The sequence below is a fragment of the Protopterus annectens genome, chromosome 14.part0 (genome assembly GCF_019279795.1).
Source record: "Protopterus annectens isolate FY-2018-M chromosome 14.part0, PAN1.0, whole genome shotgun sequence".
Taxonomy (NCBI): domain Eukaryota; kingdom Metazoa; phylum Chordata; order Ceratodontiformes; family Protopteridae; genus Protopterus; species Protopterus annectens.
Window position 1 is genome coordinate 635,997,602 of NC_056748.1, and position 18,213 is coordinate 636,015,814.

Consider the following 18,213-nt stretch of genomic DNA (forward strand, 5'->3'; position numbering starts at 1 on the left):
CTATCACACCATTAACAAACTGCGACAAATAAACTTTTTTTTTTTTTGTAGTGAGAGTAGGGAATAGGTGGAGCAGACCCTGGAGAGGTGGAGATACGCTCTAGAGAGAAGAGGAATGAAGGTTAGCAGGACTAAGACAGAATATATGTGTGTGAATGAGGGGGAGGATAGAGGAGTGGTGAGGATGCAAGGAGTAGAGGTGGTGAAGGTGGATGAGATTAAATTCTTGGGATCAATAGTTCAGAGTAATGGTGATTGTGGAAGAGAGGTGAAGAAGACAGTACAGGCAGGATGGAGAAGAGTGTCAGGAGTGATTTGTGACAGATGAGTACCAATAAGAGTGAAAGGGAAGGTCTACAAGAGGGTAGTGAGACCAGCTATGTTATATGGGTTGGAGACAGTGGCATTGACAAAAAGGCAGGAGTTAGAGCTGGATGTGTCAGTGTTAAAGATGTTAAGATTTGCACTGGGTGTGATGAGGGTGGACAGGATTAGGAATACGTATATTAGAGGGTCAGCCCAGGTTGGAAGGTTTGGAGACAAAGCCAGAGAGGCAAGATTACGTTAGTTTGGACATGTGCTGAGGAGGGATGCTGAGTATATTGGGAAAAAGATGCTAAGGATGAAGCTACCAATTAACAGGAAAAGAGGAAGGCCTAAGATAAGGTTTATGGATGTGGTGAGAGAGGACATGCAGGTGGTTGGTGTGACAGAGCAAGATGCAGAGGACAGGAAGAAATGTAAACAGATGATCCACTGTAAGAAGATGATCATCATATAACTGTACACTGCCTCTGTACCGATGTAATCATCTCACCACCTCACAGTAATAACAATAAGGGTCAGACAGGGTTACATTTCCTTCAAGAATTAGAACCTTAATGGAGCCTAATATAGCAATAGTAAAGCAAGCAAACTCTGTCAAAAAGGCAGTTTATCTTAATGCAATAAATCACGGTTGAGAAGTAAGAGCTAGCAGCTGTGGTGGAGTAGTAAATCGCTATAAAATTCTATCCTCGCACAAGTTATACCAAAGCAGCATTACAACACCCTTCCCACACACAGTTAAGTACCATACAAGTTCCCTCTTTACTAAATCGGACTCAATACGCACTATTACGTCCAAGAAAGAAAAGAATGCCCATTGAAATGGCAAACTAAAAGAAGGCACGAGGCTCATCAGCATATTATCTACAAATTAAAGAAAACAAGCAACAAGCAGAGGAATCCAGAGTTAACCAAAATCACCAAATTACAATCTGACAATACAGAACCGAAAAAAACTCTCTCTCTCTCTATATATATATATATATATATATATATATATATATATATACATATATATATATATATATATATATATATATATATATATATATATATATATATATATATATATATATATATATATATATATATATATATTCCTTTCTCCATACCTACCAGAATTAACTTAAGTCCTACCTGCTCTCAAAGTACCTAAAATGTTACACTTGCCTAACATCCTTTATGCCCCTCCCTACCCCTACCTCACTTCCTCCCAAATCTCATCCATTCCTGTTGAACCCTATCCTCCCAAATCCTACTACTCTATCCCTCCACCTTGAAGATGTCCCGGGACAAAATGGTCTGTTCCAAACTTCATTTATCCAGCATTTAACAATCCCCATGTGTGTAGGGTTAACTGAGAGTTTACTGTAGTCCATAATAATTCTAACTGCTTCTTCTCATTTGTAGGTCTATCTCAGTTTGACACTAAAACTAGTTAGATCTGTGGCCCATTACAGCTCTTACGCTCTACAAGGTGGGCAAAAAGTAAGACATGGGATTACTATTATTTACTAAGTGGGAGAGGTTGAATAACATCCATTTCCAGTTTAAGCACAGGAGAGTTTAGAGAAGTAAGTTGATTAGTAGAAGGCAGAGATCATATGTATGCCAGCCCGTACTTGCCAGTAAAGCAGCAAATTATGCATAATAATTAGTGAAAACACTTTCTAAGTATCAGGTTTACAACTTTCTTTCCTTCTGAGTGTCATCCTGATCCATAAATCCAGTATAACTGGTCTACTGATTTTACTGAATAAAATCTGCAAACATGAATTATTTTATGAAATGTTGGCCATAGGAATGGGATATGTTTTTTCAAGCTCATAGAAATATGAAGATTTGAACATTTTCAGAAGATCATTTTTGCCCAGTTTTCTTTGGGGGGAGGAGGGCATGAATGGTGTTCCTGTGCCAGTGCAAACGATGGGCCTGCAGCAGTGATCACCACAGCACAATACTGAGTGACTCTGGCAGTAACATGACACAGTAGCGATATCTGTGTACAAGGCACTAATGAGGCCTTTCCTCATTGTGGCTTATCTGTCTTTGAATCACAGTTTTTCATCTTTGTGAAAGTTGTCCCGTTTTGCCAAAGCAGCTTATGCTCCTGATGAAATTCTTTCTGAAGCAGCCTATTTTCACCTGAAAAGAAAAAAAAGGAGTTATAAACTGGGTCGTGTTTATTATACTGAATGAGGTTGAAAAAGCCTTGTATTTGTAATACAAATATTACTAACAGTCCCAGGTTTCCAGATAAGACATTTGAAGTGCTTAACCTTAAATAGCCTTTCAAAAATAATGGCGTCATTAAGACTTATTCTAGTAGAACTAAAGAAAGCATTTACTTTTTATTTCCCATTCTCCACTATATGATTCATTTGCTTTACTATTCCAATATAATCAATAACCTAATTTGTCAAGACCTACAGAATATTTTTACTTTTTTCTTCTCTATCATGCTTATGCATCATTTCACATTTGATTGCACTAATCTTTTACATTATATTTGCACTTTTGTTTTTACTTTTTAAGGACTATATATATATATATATATATATATATATATATATATATATATATATATATATATATATACATACACATACAGATATCAATATAGATATAGATCTTAATTGGTATCATACACCTAACTAAAAAAAACACATTTTTCAATGGCAAATGAACCAGCTAAAATGTTCAAATATCAGCTGTTTGAAAATTAAACAAAATAAAGAAAACACGTTTTTTTGCACAGGGTTCACCCCCTCCCCCACACGTCTTGCTATTTACATATACCATCTCTGAGACCACTATACAGGGGTCTATATTATAAGATTGATGGTTGAAAACATCGAACACCTTTTAGTCGATGTCTTCAAACATCGAACTTATAAAAACAAAAAAGAAAAAAGTACCCTAACGGGCCCATCATACCCCCTGCTACTTAAATATATCAAGTCCGAGACCGCACTGCATTGCTGTAAATGGAAATCTCCCCTTATGGAGATTTCCATTTACACATTCAATGTGCACTTTCGCTATTCTCGTGTCGGCAATATCAGCTTTGATATTGTTGGCTTTTGGGAATATAATATGGACCCCTACACAGTGGGGAAAGGGTAAAGTCCCCAGTCCCCAATTCCCACTGTATCACAATCTTCCACTAATGTCTATTTGACCAATTCTACCAGTATTCCAGATATTTAACCAATTGACTGCTGTATATGTCAAAAATATATATATATTTATATATATATATATATATATATATATATATATATATATATATATATATATATATATATGGGTTAACTACATATGACCGAAGCCCATTTGACTGAGACCAAATGACCGAAATTTCATTTGACCGAAAAACAGCACTGGCAGGTATATGCCCTGTTCCCCACTGTAGTGAGACCCTGGAGTGAGAATATAAAGTTGGGGGGGTGTGGGGGGCATAGCCTCCCACATTTTGCAACCAGTTTTTATTGATGTATGTTTTAATGCATTTTTAATGGATACACATGTATATAATACTGCATAAACTACAATTATGTGGGGGGCTATGCCCCCACACCACCCAATGTGGGGAGCTGTGCCCCCCGCCCCCCCCTAACAATATATTCTCACTTCAGGGTCGCACTACAGTAGGAAACAGGGCATATACCTGCCAGTGCTGTTTTTCGGTCAAATGAGTTTTCGGTCATATGGGTTTTCGGTCAAATGAACTTTGTCATTTGGTCTCAGTTAAATGGGCTTCGGTCATATGGACTTTCAGTTATCTGTAGTGAACCCGTATATATATATATATATATATATATATATATATATGTGTATATGGGTTCCTTGCATTTCGTCAAATGTACATTTGGTCAATGACTGCTAGGGATGTTGCTTTAAATTGAACATACAGATAGCTGACCAGTCAGAACATCATGAGTATGTTTTGTAAAGACAGGTGAGCGAAGTTTGGAGGGGATGAGGCTGTTTGTGCACGTATTTGAGAGTTACGGATACGATCAAAGATAGGTCTATGTTTGTGTGGTAGTGTGTGTATTTTAGGGTTAGGGTTAAGATCAGTCTTATGTAAAGAGTAGATGCAGTGTTATTAGTGTGTGTTTGTGTGAGTTTTGTGCAGTAGCAGTGTTACCCTTGAACCTCCTTGCTAATGGGTCCTAACTATAACCCTAGTGCTACCCCTTCCCTCAATCCTAACCCGACATCTTACATTAAAAAAAAAACTTCCTATTATACTGTCTCTATTCAGCTGGATTTGGGGCAAGTGTTATGTGTGTGTGTGTGTGTGTGTGTGTGTGTGTGTGTGTGTGTGTGTGTGTGTGTGTGTGTGTGTGTGTGTGTGTGTGTGTGTGTGTGTGTGTGTGTGTGTGTGTCTGTGTCTGTGTGTGTGTGTCTGTGTGTCTATGCATGTATATATAGATAGATATAGATAGATAATACCTTTGGCTGGGTATCCCATGATATAAGATCAGATAATATAAATATCTTGTTTTACTTTATATTTAAACCAAATCTAAAGAATAATAGTAAAGAGGTTAAAGGAAGCATTACAAAGTTCATTGTTGAATACGAACTTCAATTAGCCATGAAAGCACATTAACCACAAATATTTATGTAACTATGCAAAAAAGTTAAGAACTAACACACAACAAAACTACTCAGGATTCAGCAGTTCTAGAGCAAGTCTGTTCAGGTGTGTAAAAAACTAATAGCACCTAATCCACTGATCCTGATAGTGTACAAGGTAAATTTCTAAGATTTAAGTTTCAGCCAGTGTAATGCCATAAGCTCTGCCAAGACTCTTCAGCTATATGCCTATATATATGCCTATATATGTGCCTATATATATGCCTATATGCCCATTATTCTCTTTAGGTTCACATGCAAAGCAATAGAATGTATTATCTCTAACCATATTCATTTGGCTATGGAAAAACTCTTAATCCTGGACGATCATCAATTTGACTTGGTCAGTGGCAAGTTCCCGCCTCTTTAACCACAATAATTTATTTTTAAAAAGTAACAAAGCAGTGGGTAGTAGTTAAACAGTACATCCAGTATATCTGGCACTGGTGAAGGTCTTTGGCACTATACCCTATGTAGGCAGTATATACAGATTGTAGATGTGAATTTAAATGTTTATGTTGCACTGTGGATTATTAACTGGTTGTTTGACAAAACCCATGTGGTTAGAGTAAGAACTACCTCTTCTGAGAGCAAAAAATAAATAAAATAAAAAAAAATGCAAGTGGTATACCACAGGGCACAGTGTGTGTAGTTATGTACTAGTTGACATCTATTTGTAGATCTTCAGGCCAAAACTCCTGGATTGTGGTTAACTAAGTTTGCAGATGACTGTATATTGGCTGTTCATTCCTGGAATATGGGATAGAATATGTTAGCAGTTAATACAAGGACAATGGTCTCAAATTAAATGTGAAAAAATGCATAGTTCATTTTGGTAAATAATCATTTCAACATCATACTATACAGGTGACAAATCCCTCCAGACATTGTTGTCAGGGTCTATGAATTCCTATTGATTATTCCTAGCTCAGAAAGCATTCTATCTTTCTCAGATAGTTTTCAAGGGCATAACATAAAGGTCAAAGGAAATCTTAATATCTATTTTACTGTCTTAATTTTCCTTTACTCATATTTTATCAGACCCATTATAGAATATAATGCATCTTTTCTGGACATCTGTCTAAGCATATCCCTGAGCTTGAGAGATTCCTATCTAAAAAAATGACTGGCCTCGAAACACTCAGGTATCCCGACAGAATGTTCTACACTCTGTCCATATTCAGTCTGTTAGAGACAACTTTGAGGGTATTGTGAGGTACATTTGCAGACCACTACAAGCCTAGCCAAAAAACAGACAAGAATCAAATCTTGTACCTTGTGATTTTGAGATAAAGACCTTAACCATTATGCCAGCTATTTTCTCTATGTCTAAACCTCTGAGCTATGAAAGGTCCAACACTCCTTAATCTTCTATTCCTGTACAGAAAAATGATTCCACAAATGCACAGTGAATGGGATTAAACCTCTATCAACAGAAAATTAAGGCATGTTGTCATGAAAATCTCATATCCCAACACATTCCCAACCTCTTGAGAAAACATCATCTACATTTTCTGCAGAGTAGAACCTTTGTCACCATCACAGTAAATGTAGATAATTGGATGGGTAGCCTGATGTCCTCTCCCCTGATCTATCTGGTGTTGTTGTCCTTGAGGCAGGGAAAGTTTGAAAATTGTTTATTGGCTAGGCATGTAATGATCTGCAGATAAATTTCCTAGTAATTACCTGGGAACTTATGAACATAATGATTTGTAAACTGGTTGCTTAGTACCTAGTTGTGAACCTATGAAGACACTTTACACTATGAGTAAAAACCAAGGTTAATGTAGGAATTAAAATAACTTGCTGTGTGTGCAAGATGTATAATATGCATAAACATTGCCTGAAGAATTAGAGAAAGGGAGAGAGAGGATCATAGTAAATTGAGTTCATGGAGTTGTAAGGATGTGGACATCTATATGTGTGGTACTCCACTGGGTGTGAGAGGAAAGCTTGTCTTCTTGCCAATGATACAAATTATACAAGCCTGTTTGTATGTAAGATGGTGGTGAAAGGATGTTAAAAGACATGGCAGGTGTGATACAGTCACTGCAAAAATATCCCAAACAACAATCTAAAACAATAAGTGAGAAGGTCACTGAAAAACCAATCAGTAAAAACAAAATGAAAACTCCAGCAAAGCTAGACCTTCCTTATGAACATCAGATGTTTCAGCTAGTTGGTGATTCTGAATGCCCATGTCTTGTTTCGTCGTTGTTTGGGATATTTTTGCAGTGACCCTAATGATAATGGACATCAGTTGGGTATAACAGTCCTGTCTTTCTAATGTTTAGTCAAACACTCTGCTTGTGCTGTGCTGATGAGGTCATAACAAGGCCGAAATATGCATATCCACAGCTAGTGAGGTTTGGCTTTGTTGGCCTGAAATTGTCCATTAAAATGATGAAACAAGCCGTGGGCATTCAGAATCACCAACTAGCTGAAACACCTGATGTTCATAAGGATCATTTGCATATATTCCATGTGCCTCTGATACATGAGGTTTGGGAGGTCACTCAGTGGAAATTCTAGCTTTGCTGGAGTTTTCATTTTGTTTTTACTGAATAGCTAGAATTAACCAAAGAACAGGTAACTGATGTCTAGGAATTACACTTTGGGTAGGGACATTGAATAATATCAAAGAGCTAGTAATCAATGAGCTAGTAATTTGACAGTTATCAGACCACAGGGCTTTTGCAAAATGTCTAAAATCACTCTAGTATTGTATGAGAGTTCCACATTCGATGAACATATGAACCCAGTTGGTTTCAAGAATATAACCACACCTCCAGCATTTGCTTTCATTACTCTTGGTTATAAGGTCAAATCTGTGTGGAGTGTAAAAGCTTCTATGAATAAATCTCCATGTATATAGTCTCCAACATAAAGATGATGAAGTGTTTTTTATTGAATTTAATGACTGTTTCTTATTATCGTTAGATAAAGGTTCACCATTAATCTTTATGGAGTAATTCCAAAAAGCTTGGTCAAAAGTCATCAAGTCTTCTCGTAGGATTTTATATACAGGTGATATGCTTAATTTATGTTCATCAAACTACACCATATGAATAGTTGTATCAATCTTTGTATAATATCAGTTTCCAGATTTATTGACACTCTCACTTTATTTTCAACAAACTGTCTTAAAAATTGAATACAGCGCCAATTATCTTGACAGACATTATATCTGGCTAAGAGAAAGTTCATTGGTTGGATGTTCTTATTGTCTATAAACTGATGCTAATACTTTAGATTATTCTTTTTAAGATTCTTCATCTTATTGATATTGAAGGTATCTAGGCAATCTGGTGTATAAGCTATGGGAAATGTAATGAAAAAGGTGTTCTTTAAACTATAATTGTCGATTATATTTTTGAAAATATAAAATATTTGGTTTATACCATGTGAGAAGTGGCTACATTTCTTATTATATAAGCAATATTCACAGAGTATCCAAAATATTTTGTTAATTCCAAAGGTTTATTTAAACTGGGTTTCTGAGTTCTCAGAGGAAGTTATATGTATTTCATGTAGTTGTTTCCAGCTAAAGGTGTATATGGATGAAATCCAGTGTCATATTATGTTAATAATAACAGATTTGGAATATGATTCTATGCTGGGAAAGCCAATCTCATTACTGTCCCAAGCTCTAACATGCCATTTATAGGCTATTCTTAGTTTCTTTGGGAACCGTAAAAAAAGTTAGTAAAAGGGAATCTATTTGTTTAAAGAATTTTTTAGGAGGAGGTAAAATCAATGACTGTATGTAAAGTAAACTCTTGGGCAAATAATCATTTTTATTAATGTAGGCCTGTCTTCCATGGTGAAACACATTTTGTTCCACTTTTTAGTCAAGTCACTGATTATGGCTACCAGTTTAGTGAAGTTACATTTAATAGTCTCATTCCACTTATTCTTCATACTTATTCCTAGATAATCTATCTTATCATTTCCCCAGTTGAATGTATTGTATTTTTGCAAATTGCTATTTATTTTCTTATTCATTAAAAGTGTTTTGGTTTTATTTTGGTTAAAATTGAGCCCTGAGATTTTTCCAAATAGAGTTATGGCATTTATGATATGTTTTAAGAGCCTTCTATGTCACTGGATGTTAGTAGAATATCATCAGCAAAAAGCTGAACTTTTGGACAATATCCCTCATTAACTTGAAACCTTTTGATATTTGGGTTATTTCTAATAAATGAAGCAAAAGGTTCCACTGATAAAGAGAAAAATAATAGGGATAGAGGGCAACCTTGTCTAGTTCCCTTATGAATTTTTACTGGAGATGATAGACATGAACCAGTCTTAACAAATGCTTTAGAATCACTATAAAGATTTAATATCAGTTTAGTGAAATCTGAAGTAAAGTTAAATTCTTTAAAGATTTTTTGTAAGTATGACCAACTAAGGGAATCGAGAGCCTTATCAATATCCAGACTAATAATAGTTAATTGTTTCTTGGTTTTGTTTGCAATGTCTATTAGAGATAGTAGCTTAATAATATTGTTGTGCACTTTTCTATGTAAGATAAAGCCAGTTTGATCAAAGTGTATTAGACTGGGTAATATATTCTTTAGTCTTTTGGCCAGGATAGACATGAACATTTTATAATCAATGTTTAACAATAATATGGGTCTATAGGATGCACATAGTTGGGGGTCCTTACCTTGTTTCAGAATGGGAGAAATTATTGAGAACTTCCATGAGGGAGGGGAATTAAGTCTTGTTTAACCATGGAAAATGTGATTAATAACTTTATTGTGTGCTCTGGAAGAATTGTATATGTTTCTGGGATTATCCCATCTAACCCTGAGGCTTTATTATCCTTCAGATTTTTAACTTGTTCTTTCACTTCTGCTAAGGTTATAGGGGTACTATTTTGTTGTTTTGATACTTTAGTCTTGATATTTTCTTGTAGAAATTTATCTATTACATCGTCTGAATCTAGTGGTGATTGCATGTCATCGATTGACCAATAATGATTTCTAAATGCTTCTAATATATCTCCTAAATCAGCTGTTCTTTTTACTGTGTTATTATTCTTGTATTTAATTTCATTAAATGTGATTTTGTTTGTTAATTTGTTTGGATCTGATAGCTAGTTTATGTAAATGTCTGGGGTTTACTGAGTAGGACTGTAGTTTAATCTTTTCTAAGCTTATAGCAACCTTATGATTCAAGATTTCTAAATATTTGTGGTTTAGCTTAGAAATTTCAGTAAGTGACGCTTTATCATTTGATTTTAAATTTAGTTTCAGCTTATCTATTTTGGCTTGTAAATCAGAAAGTTCCTTGTCCCATTCCTTTTTCCTTAGAAAATACCAAGCTTTAACACCACTAAAGATGTGAACTTTTAATGCATCCCAGAGTATGATATCTGTTACTTCACCATTATTGTTGTTTTCCATAAATGCATTTATTTCTTGTATTCTTCGTGGGTGCAGGGAAGGCAAGTTTTTTTTTTATTTTTATGGTGATAGGTGGACCCTTTTCTTTAGTTAGACAGGGATTGAATTGTGGTAACAAATGAATGAGAAAGGGAAAGAGAGGGTAAAGTTCAGTGAGTAGGGGCAGACACATAAAATGTGGATGAAGAAACACTAGAAGAGGGAGACATAGAATGGACAGAGGCAAAAACAGGGCAGATAAATGGTGATGAGGAGGGTTGGGCAATGAACTGGCATGTAGTTTGAAACAAGAAAAAGAAAATACACAAGGTATAGGATAGGAAAAGGTAAAAGTAAGATGTCAACTTCCCCAACTTAGAAGAAAACTATCATAATTTGCCACCAGATGATGGATCAGAGTGACAAGTGATATGAGACACACTTTTGTCTGGCAGCCAAAAGGTTTAGGCCAGATGTCTGAAAATATGCACAGTGCTGTAAAGGAGGCTGTACATTTTGGGCATGCATCTGCTCACAGCTAACCCCATTATAGCCTCTATCATCTGTTCACACCACAAGGTGGTGCTCTTGGCAATGGGGACCAGGCTACATGCATATGAGAAGTTAGCATCACACTTTAGTGAGGCAGCTCAGCACTATCACCCTCCCCACTTGAGGCGTCAGTGAGGGTGGGCACTTTTCAAGTTACATACTGAGCACACCTATACTATAAGCCTGCACTTAGGAGATAAAATGGAAATTTCAAAATAAGTGAGCCTATCCTAATTTCATGGACATGTATAACACAGGTCAACATTTGGCAGTAGAACTAACCCTCGCAGGCCACTTGCCTCTCCTGCAACATTAAGCAAGATGGTTCGTGTTTCATTCTGCTCATACTGAAAAAGAAAGTATCCCATTGGAGGCTGTGATAGGAGTGAGTTAAGATGATATAACAACACAAACAAGCCATGGAGGATACTCCTCAGAGGAACCCTGTGCCTTGCTTTCCAATCAGTTAGAGACCAAGTAATCCAGAATCTCATGGAACTTTACAAATTAAATAGTCCCACAAATACCAAAACAGGAGATCTAAGTCTGCTTCAGCAGATAAACAAAACATGGTGGCAAGCCAGATTGCCTATCTCACCTCTGGAATGGACTTTCCCTGAAGATAAAGCACTATGATACACTGTCATCTCTCAAGAAACAAATCCAGATAATTAAAAGGGTATTCAAAAATTCTCCCTGGGCTTAACTAGCCTTAGTCCTCCTTGAGATGGGAGTTACAGTCTAGAGTGGGAACTATCAAGGCAAAAGGATCACAGAACTTAATAACCTTGAACTTTGTATGATCCTGTAAGTATGTCCCATTAGTTACATCCCAAGCAGCAGTCAGGTGTGTGCCTTCTTTGCATTATTTAAGCCACCTACACATTGAGAGAAACAGGTCATCTGCTGGCATCTTGAAATGGTGCGTCTTAAGCCTAACACAGAACATGTTCCTGCAGAGACTGACAGTAGATGTAGTTTGCATATTACACTATATGCCACCACCTGACCCACCTACCACAGAAGCACTACAGAGTAGACAGCACAAATGTGCTCTGTTGACTGAAACAAAGACCTATCAGAAGCAAGAACAGCTCCTAAAACACCCAAAAGAACAAATGACATGTAAGTCACTTACTCGCTGTGCTGTTGACTAACCACTGTTTGCCATGCATAAAGATAATCAAGGTTGTAACATTACAGGTCTCTACACTTTTGACTGCTTTGACCCACTGATCTATTAGTGTCCATGGCTGTAGTCAGCTCTTCAACCAGGTAATATTAGTCATCAAATTTTCAAATCAACCACCATAGGGGCTCAGTAGCCACTCCCTGAACTGGACCAAAAGGAGATAATGAATATCTTGCTCTTGTTCAAACTCCTTGCAGACAATCTCTGTTGATAACTTACTTACAGAAGTAGCCATTGCCATGTGAGTATCCTAAGAAAATGGTGGCACATTCCCAAGAAGTCACACATATAGCATGATTTTTAAATAATGACACACACACACAAATCTCCTGCATAAGTGCAGCCAGGGGATGTCAGAGGCATGCTTAAATACTAAGCTATACTTTATAGCACAGGTGTAGAAGATCAAAATAAAGTGATTGCACACATTCATGGTACTAAGCGTCATTTGTTTCTGTGCCGTGGAAGAAGCATAAACTGCAGAGTTAGAGAAGAAACGACCATTTTATTATACTAAATCACACGCCCTGGAAGCTATTTTAGAGATCTGGGGAACAGTGTTTGAGGAACAAACGCAACTTCTAAACTACATGAAAGCTATGATGGGATACACAGTAATGAGCAAATGTTTGGTAAGCTGTCCTTCTCTGCCTTCCTATGGATGTGCAACCCTGCACAAGAATTCTGTCTGCATAAGGGTAGCAACAGGAATATCTACGCCTGCATGTGCTATGTCTACATAGATTGTACTACCAGCAAATTAGCTTATTTAATTATTTATTTTACATTTGTTAACCGGGCTAGTCCTAATGAGCCATAGCCCTTTTTCAGCGGAGGCCCAAGGAGAAAAGCTTCACAGAAAAAAACAATTCATTTTATGATGGTGTGACATCCTGTCCCTGAACTTTTCTGTAAGAAATTTTTGAGGTGGTATGGCCTGTATATGATATGTGGGGTGCATATACATATACACATAAAGATATATCAGTACATATAGTAATTTTTCAGAAAGCAATAATATGGTACAAATCAGTATCTGTAGTTTGTAAAGTTGTTGCAAATATTATTATATTAAGTAGAGCAATAACTAGGAGGGTCTGTATTATATAATCAAAAAGTCAGTTCAGCAAATGGCACTTACTTCAAAAATGACATTCAGCAAACCGTTCATAGTGAGATTGTGGTACAGTGAAGATGGAAACATTTTCCCTTTCCTCACCGTAGTGCGATCTCAGAGTTGGTATATTTATAATTAACAGGGGGTATGGGGAGCACAGCCCTCCAAAAGAGTGGATTAGACAAATGGCTTTTTTGATGTAAGTGCTGTTCATTGAACTGACTTTTTGATTATATAATATATACCTTAACTAGGACATAGTGTAAACTGCTGCCCCAGATGCACATTTTTAGGGGGCACAACTGGCCGGTTCTGATGGCATGGGATTGCAGTATCTGCATTGATTTATGATGCCAAGGGGATATGTCAGCTTCATACCTGAATTCTGATACTTCAGTTGAAGCTATGGCTATGTGTATCTGTGTAAGTACAGCAAACTGCTTATTACATTTGCATGAACGTTTGTGTCCTTACCTTTGTGAAGACTTTTTTGTCTCATCAGCTTTGAGATGAGGGGTACTAGATGACCTAGCTACAATATCATTAACAACTTTAAATAAAATAAGAGTTTTTTTCTGTTTATCACTCAACTTTCTCAACTATTTTTATTTTACTTACAGATGAGGAAATGTCCGTATTCTCTAAATTATATTTTTTATCATAGTTTTAAAATCAGCATATATTAAGGTGTTATAAATAGCTCTAACAAGCTTTTTTCATCAATTTTCAGTGTCCAGACCAAATTTGCAAACAAGAGTTGTTGGCATACCTCGCACAGATACAGTTTTACTCTCATCAGCTGAGGATCTGTAGTCAGGTTAAAGCTGAAATTCAGAATTTGCATGGAGAGCTCACCATGCCAACAGTAAGTGTAAGTAAGCTATTCAATCTTTTTCCTGAAATTTTTCAAAAATATTTTAACTGAATTTCTTCATGAAGCAAACAGCTGAGTCAGTGATCACTCTTTATCCAAATCTGCAAACAGCTCTAATTCTGATATACCTCAAAAGAAAATATTAGACAGATTGGAATCTGTTACCTTTTGGAAATCATCTCGTCTCCTAAATTTATTTTATTTGTTCATACAAATGTAAAAAATTGGATTGAGATATGTAACAATACTGTAGTGATGCATGAAGTACATAGGATACAATTTTAAGAGTCTTTCAAACAACTGATTTTTGGATAATGGTTATTTTTAACTGTGTGATCGCTATTGTAAGCAAACAGTCTTCATATATTGACACTTAAACCTTATAAGTGATATATGGATGAAATTGGCTTCAATGTTATAGAGAAATATGATAATTAGAATAAAAATGAATATGTGTTATAATGTAGAGTAATCCTCAATGATGTGGGAAAAGTGGTAAAAAACGTGAGAAGACGGTATCCTTCGATAATGTAGTTCTTCTGTATGTTTGCTCCTCACATCCCTTACTGACTCTTTTGTTTTCAATCAGTCTTTCTACACACACACACACACACACACACACACACACACACACACACACACACACACACACACACACACACACACACTTAATATTCTACATAACTTTGCAAAAAAAATGTTTTTTTACTGTAGAGTAATTAAGGCACCCAGCATTCTTCCCTCTTTTACATCTTGTCACACATGGCTTTAGTCTCCTCATGTGTAATCTGTAGTATTAAATTCAAACATAGTAGCTAAACTGTGTTTTTTTTTTGCTCATCTAACATGATAGAATATCAGGCACACTCAACAAATACCATTTTCTTTATATATTGTGCTGTTGCATGCTTCAAGTTATGTGTATTCATAAAAAAACAATCTGGCTAGCTTACCTACAGACAAAGGGATAGTTCTGTTTAGTGTGAGCTAAAGCAAGCTAACTTTCATTTAGCATTATCAGATTCATTTCTCTGTCATTGTCTATGCTACTAATTGGCAGAAGGGGTAAACTATACTGACTCTCAGAAATGTAGCATTAATGAGTCCCTGATTTGAATGCCAAAGGAATATTATTTATTACTGTCTTACTTAATATAATTAATATAACTTAATATAGTATGCATCTTCCTAGAAAAACAATTAAATAATATAAATTGCTTATTAAAAATTAATTGTACTTTTTTAACAGATATCTAACTGCATGAAGGTTAGATGCAGTCCTTAGACATACAATTTGAGTTATTACTCACTTGCCTACTATTGCCACTCAACAGAACTGGGAAATTCATCAAAGCAAGACTTACTAAATCACATTTCACTGAATCTTCGAGTTAGAAAAACAATTGAGTATTGTCAGAAATCCTAGTTACCTTTCTCCCTTTGGAGGAAGGAATCCTTGAAGATGGCTATGGTACATATCTGTGTTATGTAGGAATGCAGACCTTACAATGGTAACTGATGCCTGGAATTCACCCATGCAAAGTATAATAGTTTAGTATTTTGGGATTTGATAGTCATATTTTAAGCTATTACATCTGCACAATTTCAAACTGCAAGTGGTCCCATGAATGTAACTCCTTCCAGTCCTTATCTCCTGCAAGCCATTAAGTTCTCTCCATCACACTTATACCCATTTATTCACCAGTTTACATGGGGTGAAATAATCAAAGGGGCAGAGTTTGTCTGTGCATATATTAGTGGATGTTCTCTTATCAGATAAGCTATGTAATGGCAGTTCAGAAACTTCAAAATGCAAGGGCCCACCACATCTCCTCATGTGAGTGTGAGTGTGTGTGTGTGTGTGTATGTGTATGTGTGTACACTCTAGTATTCTCCCAGTGAAGGCTGTTGTGCATATGGCTTGACAGAGCAAAGACCATATCTGTAGCCCATGAGCTACATTCTTTATACCTCTGTTTTTCCTGTCATTACAAAGGATCAGCAGACGATTTCCACATCCTGCAGGTCCGTAAACTGGCATTGTTCTCTGACTTTTATTATTTGTTCCAACACTTTTGTGAATGGCTAATCCTGGGTCACCATCTTCTCAGCCAGATTTTTTTCTCTCCCCTCCAAAGATCTAGCCTGCATTTCCATGAATTTTGTCCATTTAATCATAATTTAGTAAATCACATTTTGATGAATTGTCTACCCATTTTACAGGTATTATATCCTCATAGTTGTCTTCTATCTCTGTGCTGGAGACTTAAGTCTGACTTAGCAGAAAGACAGGCAAAATGTCTTAGGTAAAACAACTAACACTTTTAGCAAGAAAAAAAAAAGTCATGTTGTATTTGCCCTGCCTACTCAAATAAAATGTGTAAAAAAAAAAAAAAAAGACTGGGAGCAGTCCATTTAAATGGGGGACATGTCATCAGAAAATTCTCATCTATTACTCTGTATCAATTGTTCCCCTTGTAGACTCAGCAAACATTGTCATGTTGCATTTATTGAGCTGTATCATCGCAGTAGCGTTGTCGCCTCACAGTACGACATTGTCCTGTTCGATTCTCAGCTAAAGCCTCTCTGTGTGGAGACATGCGTGAATGGGCGCTTCTCGCTGTGGCGCCAGAGCTGGAAATTCGGCACGTAAAAATCTACTGCCAATCATTAGCGGACCGGAGTTTCGCTGTGGCGACCCCTAACCAGAAAAAGCCGAAAAGACATAACAAAAGACACAACATCATCAAACAGTGAAACGCATGCTATATAGAGATTAATTTCATCTGTAAAGGGATTAAATCGTTTCATTTTCTCTCTGGTATTGTAATCTTGGAATTACTAAATATAAAGATTAGTTTTTTGAAATTTCACTCCACACTGGCAATTTGTTGTAAGTAGAGATGAGGTATCTTGACATATTTCTGGTCAATGAGTTTCTCCAATCGGAAGATTAAAATTAACGAGCTGGTGCTTGATGCACTTGGGGTCATAACTATAGACCAGATGTAAAGAACTGTTATGTACAAAGAAAAATCACTTGCTGTTTATGATGCAAGCAAACAGAAAAAGGATTACACACTCTACACTGCTATATTACTAGTTTTCAATATGTAAACAGCTTTGGTGTCATTTTTTTTTATTATGATCTTTAAGCATTTTTCATTTGGTCTAAATTAATCAAGCCAACTTGATTAACTGTGTTTAGAACAATTACATTTTTACTTTTTCCAAAGTTGAGTGACCTCAGATAATGGTGTGCTAATCATCCAAAAATGATGTGGATACTCTACAAAAGGGCCTTACAGAAACAGATGCTTGGTGCCAGAGCTATGGGCTCAAGCTCAATGCCAAGAAATGTATAGTTATCCCCTTTGGGAAAAAACATGCACCCATGAATTGTCATATAGGTGGCAGTACACTAAACACCAAAAGTGTGATAAGAGACTTAGGGACACAGGTGGACAGTGGTCTCACTTTCAATAACCACATCGCCACAACAGTCAGGAAATCCTTCTATGTGGCACACCTCATCACTAAGCGTTTTCATCCAGAAAAAAAAAAAGGTCATTGTCCCACTGTACTTAACCCTCATTAGACCCATTATAGAATACAATGCCCCATTTGGTATGTACTTCTCAAGACATCTGCAACGACCGCAGAAATACTTCACTAAAAGAATCACAGGCCTAAAGCAGATGCTCTATGCTGGCTGCCTTAAAAACTCCAGCAATACTCTGTCACATATCGTCTACTCCGAGGCGATCTCTGCTTAACATAAAAGGCCCTGTTAAACCCAGAGCTGTTGGACATGCTGCACTTAATCCCTCAGAGCCACACGCTCCAGGGATCTAAACCTTGTTATCACAATAAACAAAACATGCTGGAGGGATAGGTTCCTGACCCAGAGACTCCCCAGGCTCTGGAATAGACTGCCCTTACATATCAAGCAGAGCACCTCTTTGGCCCTCTTCAAAAGGAACCTTGATGATTGGATGGGAGAAAGGAAATTCACCCCGGAGATCACGTCAGTCGCCCTGCTAGATAGGGGTCCAGGGAAGTAAATAGTGTGGGAAGAAATAGCCAGGGAATTGTTATGGCTAGGCTTGTATAG

General features: G+C 36.6%; 1 protein-coding gene across 1 annotated transcript in view; it reads left to right on the forward strand.

Moving 5' to 3' along the window:
- CTNNA3 (catenin alpha 3) overlaps window positions 1-18,213 on the forward strand; it is a 2,496,777-nt gene that overhangs the window by 2,338,345 nt on the left and 140,219 nt on the right. The window contains exon 9 of the mRNA XM_044055603.1: window positions 13,956-14,090. Within this exon, the coding sequence (XP_043911538.1) occupies window positions 13,956-14,090 (135 nt within the window). The remainder of the gene's footprint in view (window positions 1-13,955; window positions 14,091-18,213) is intronic.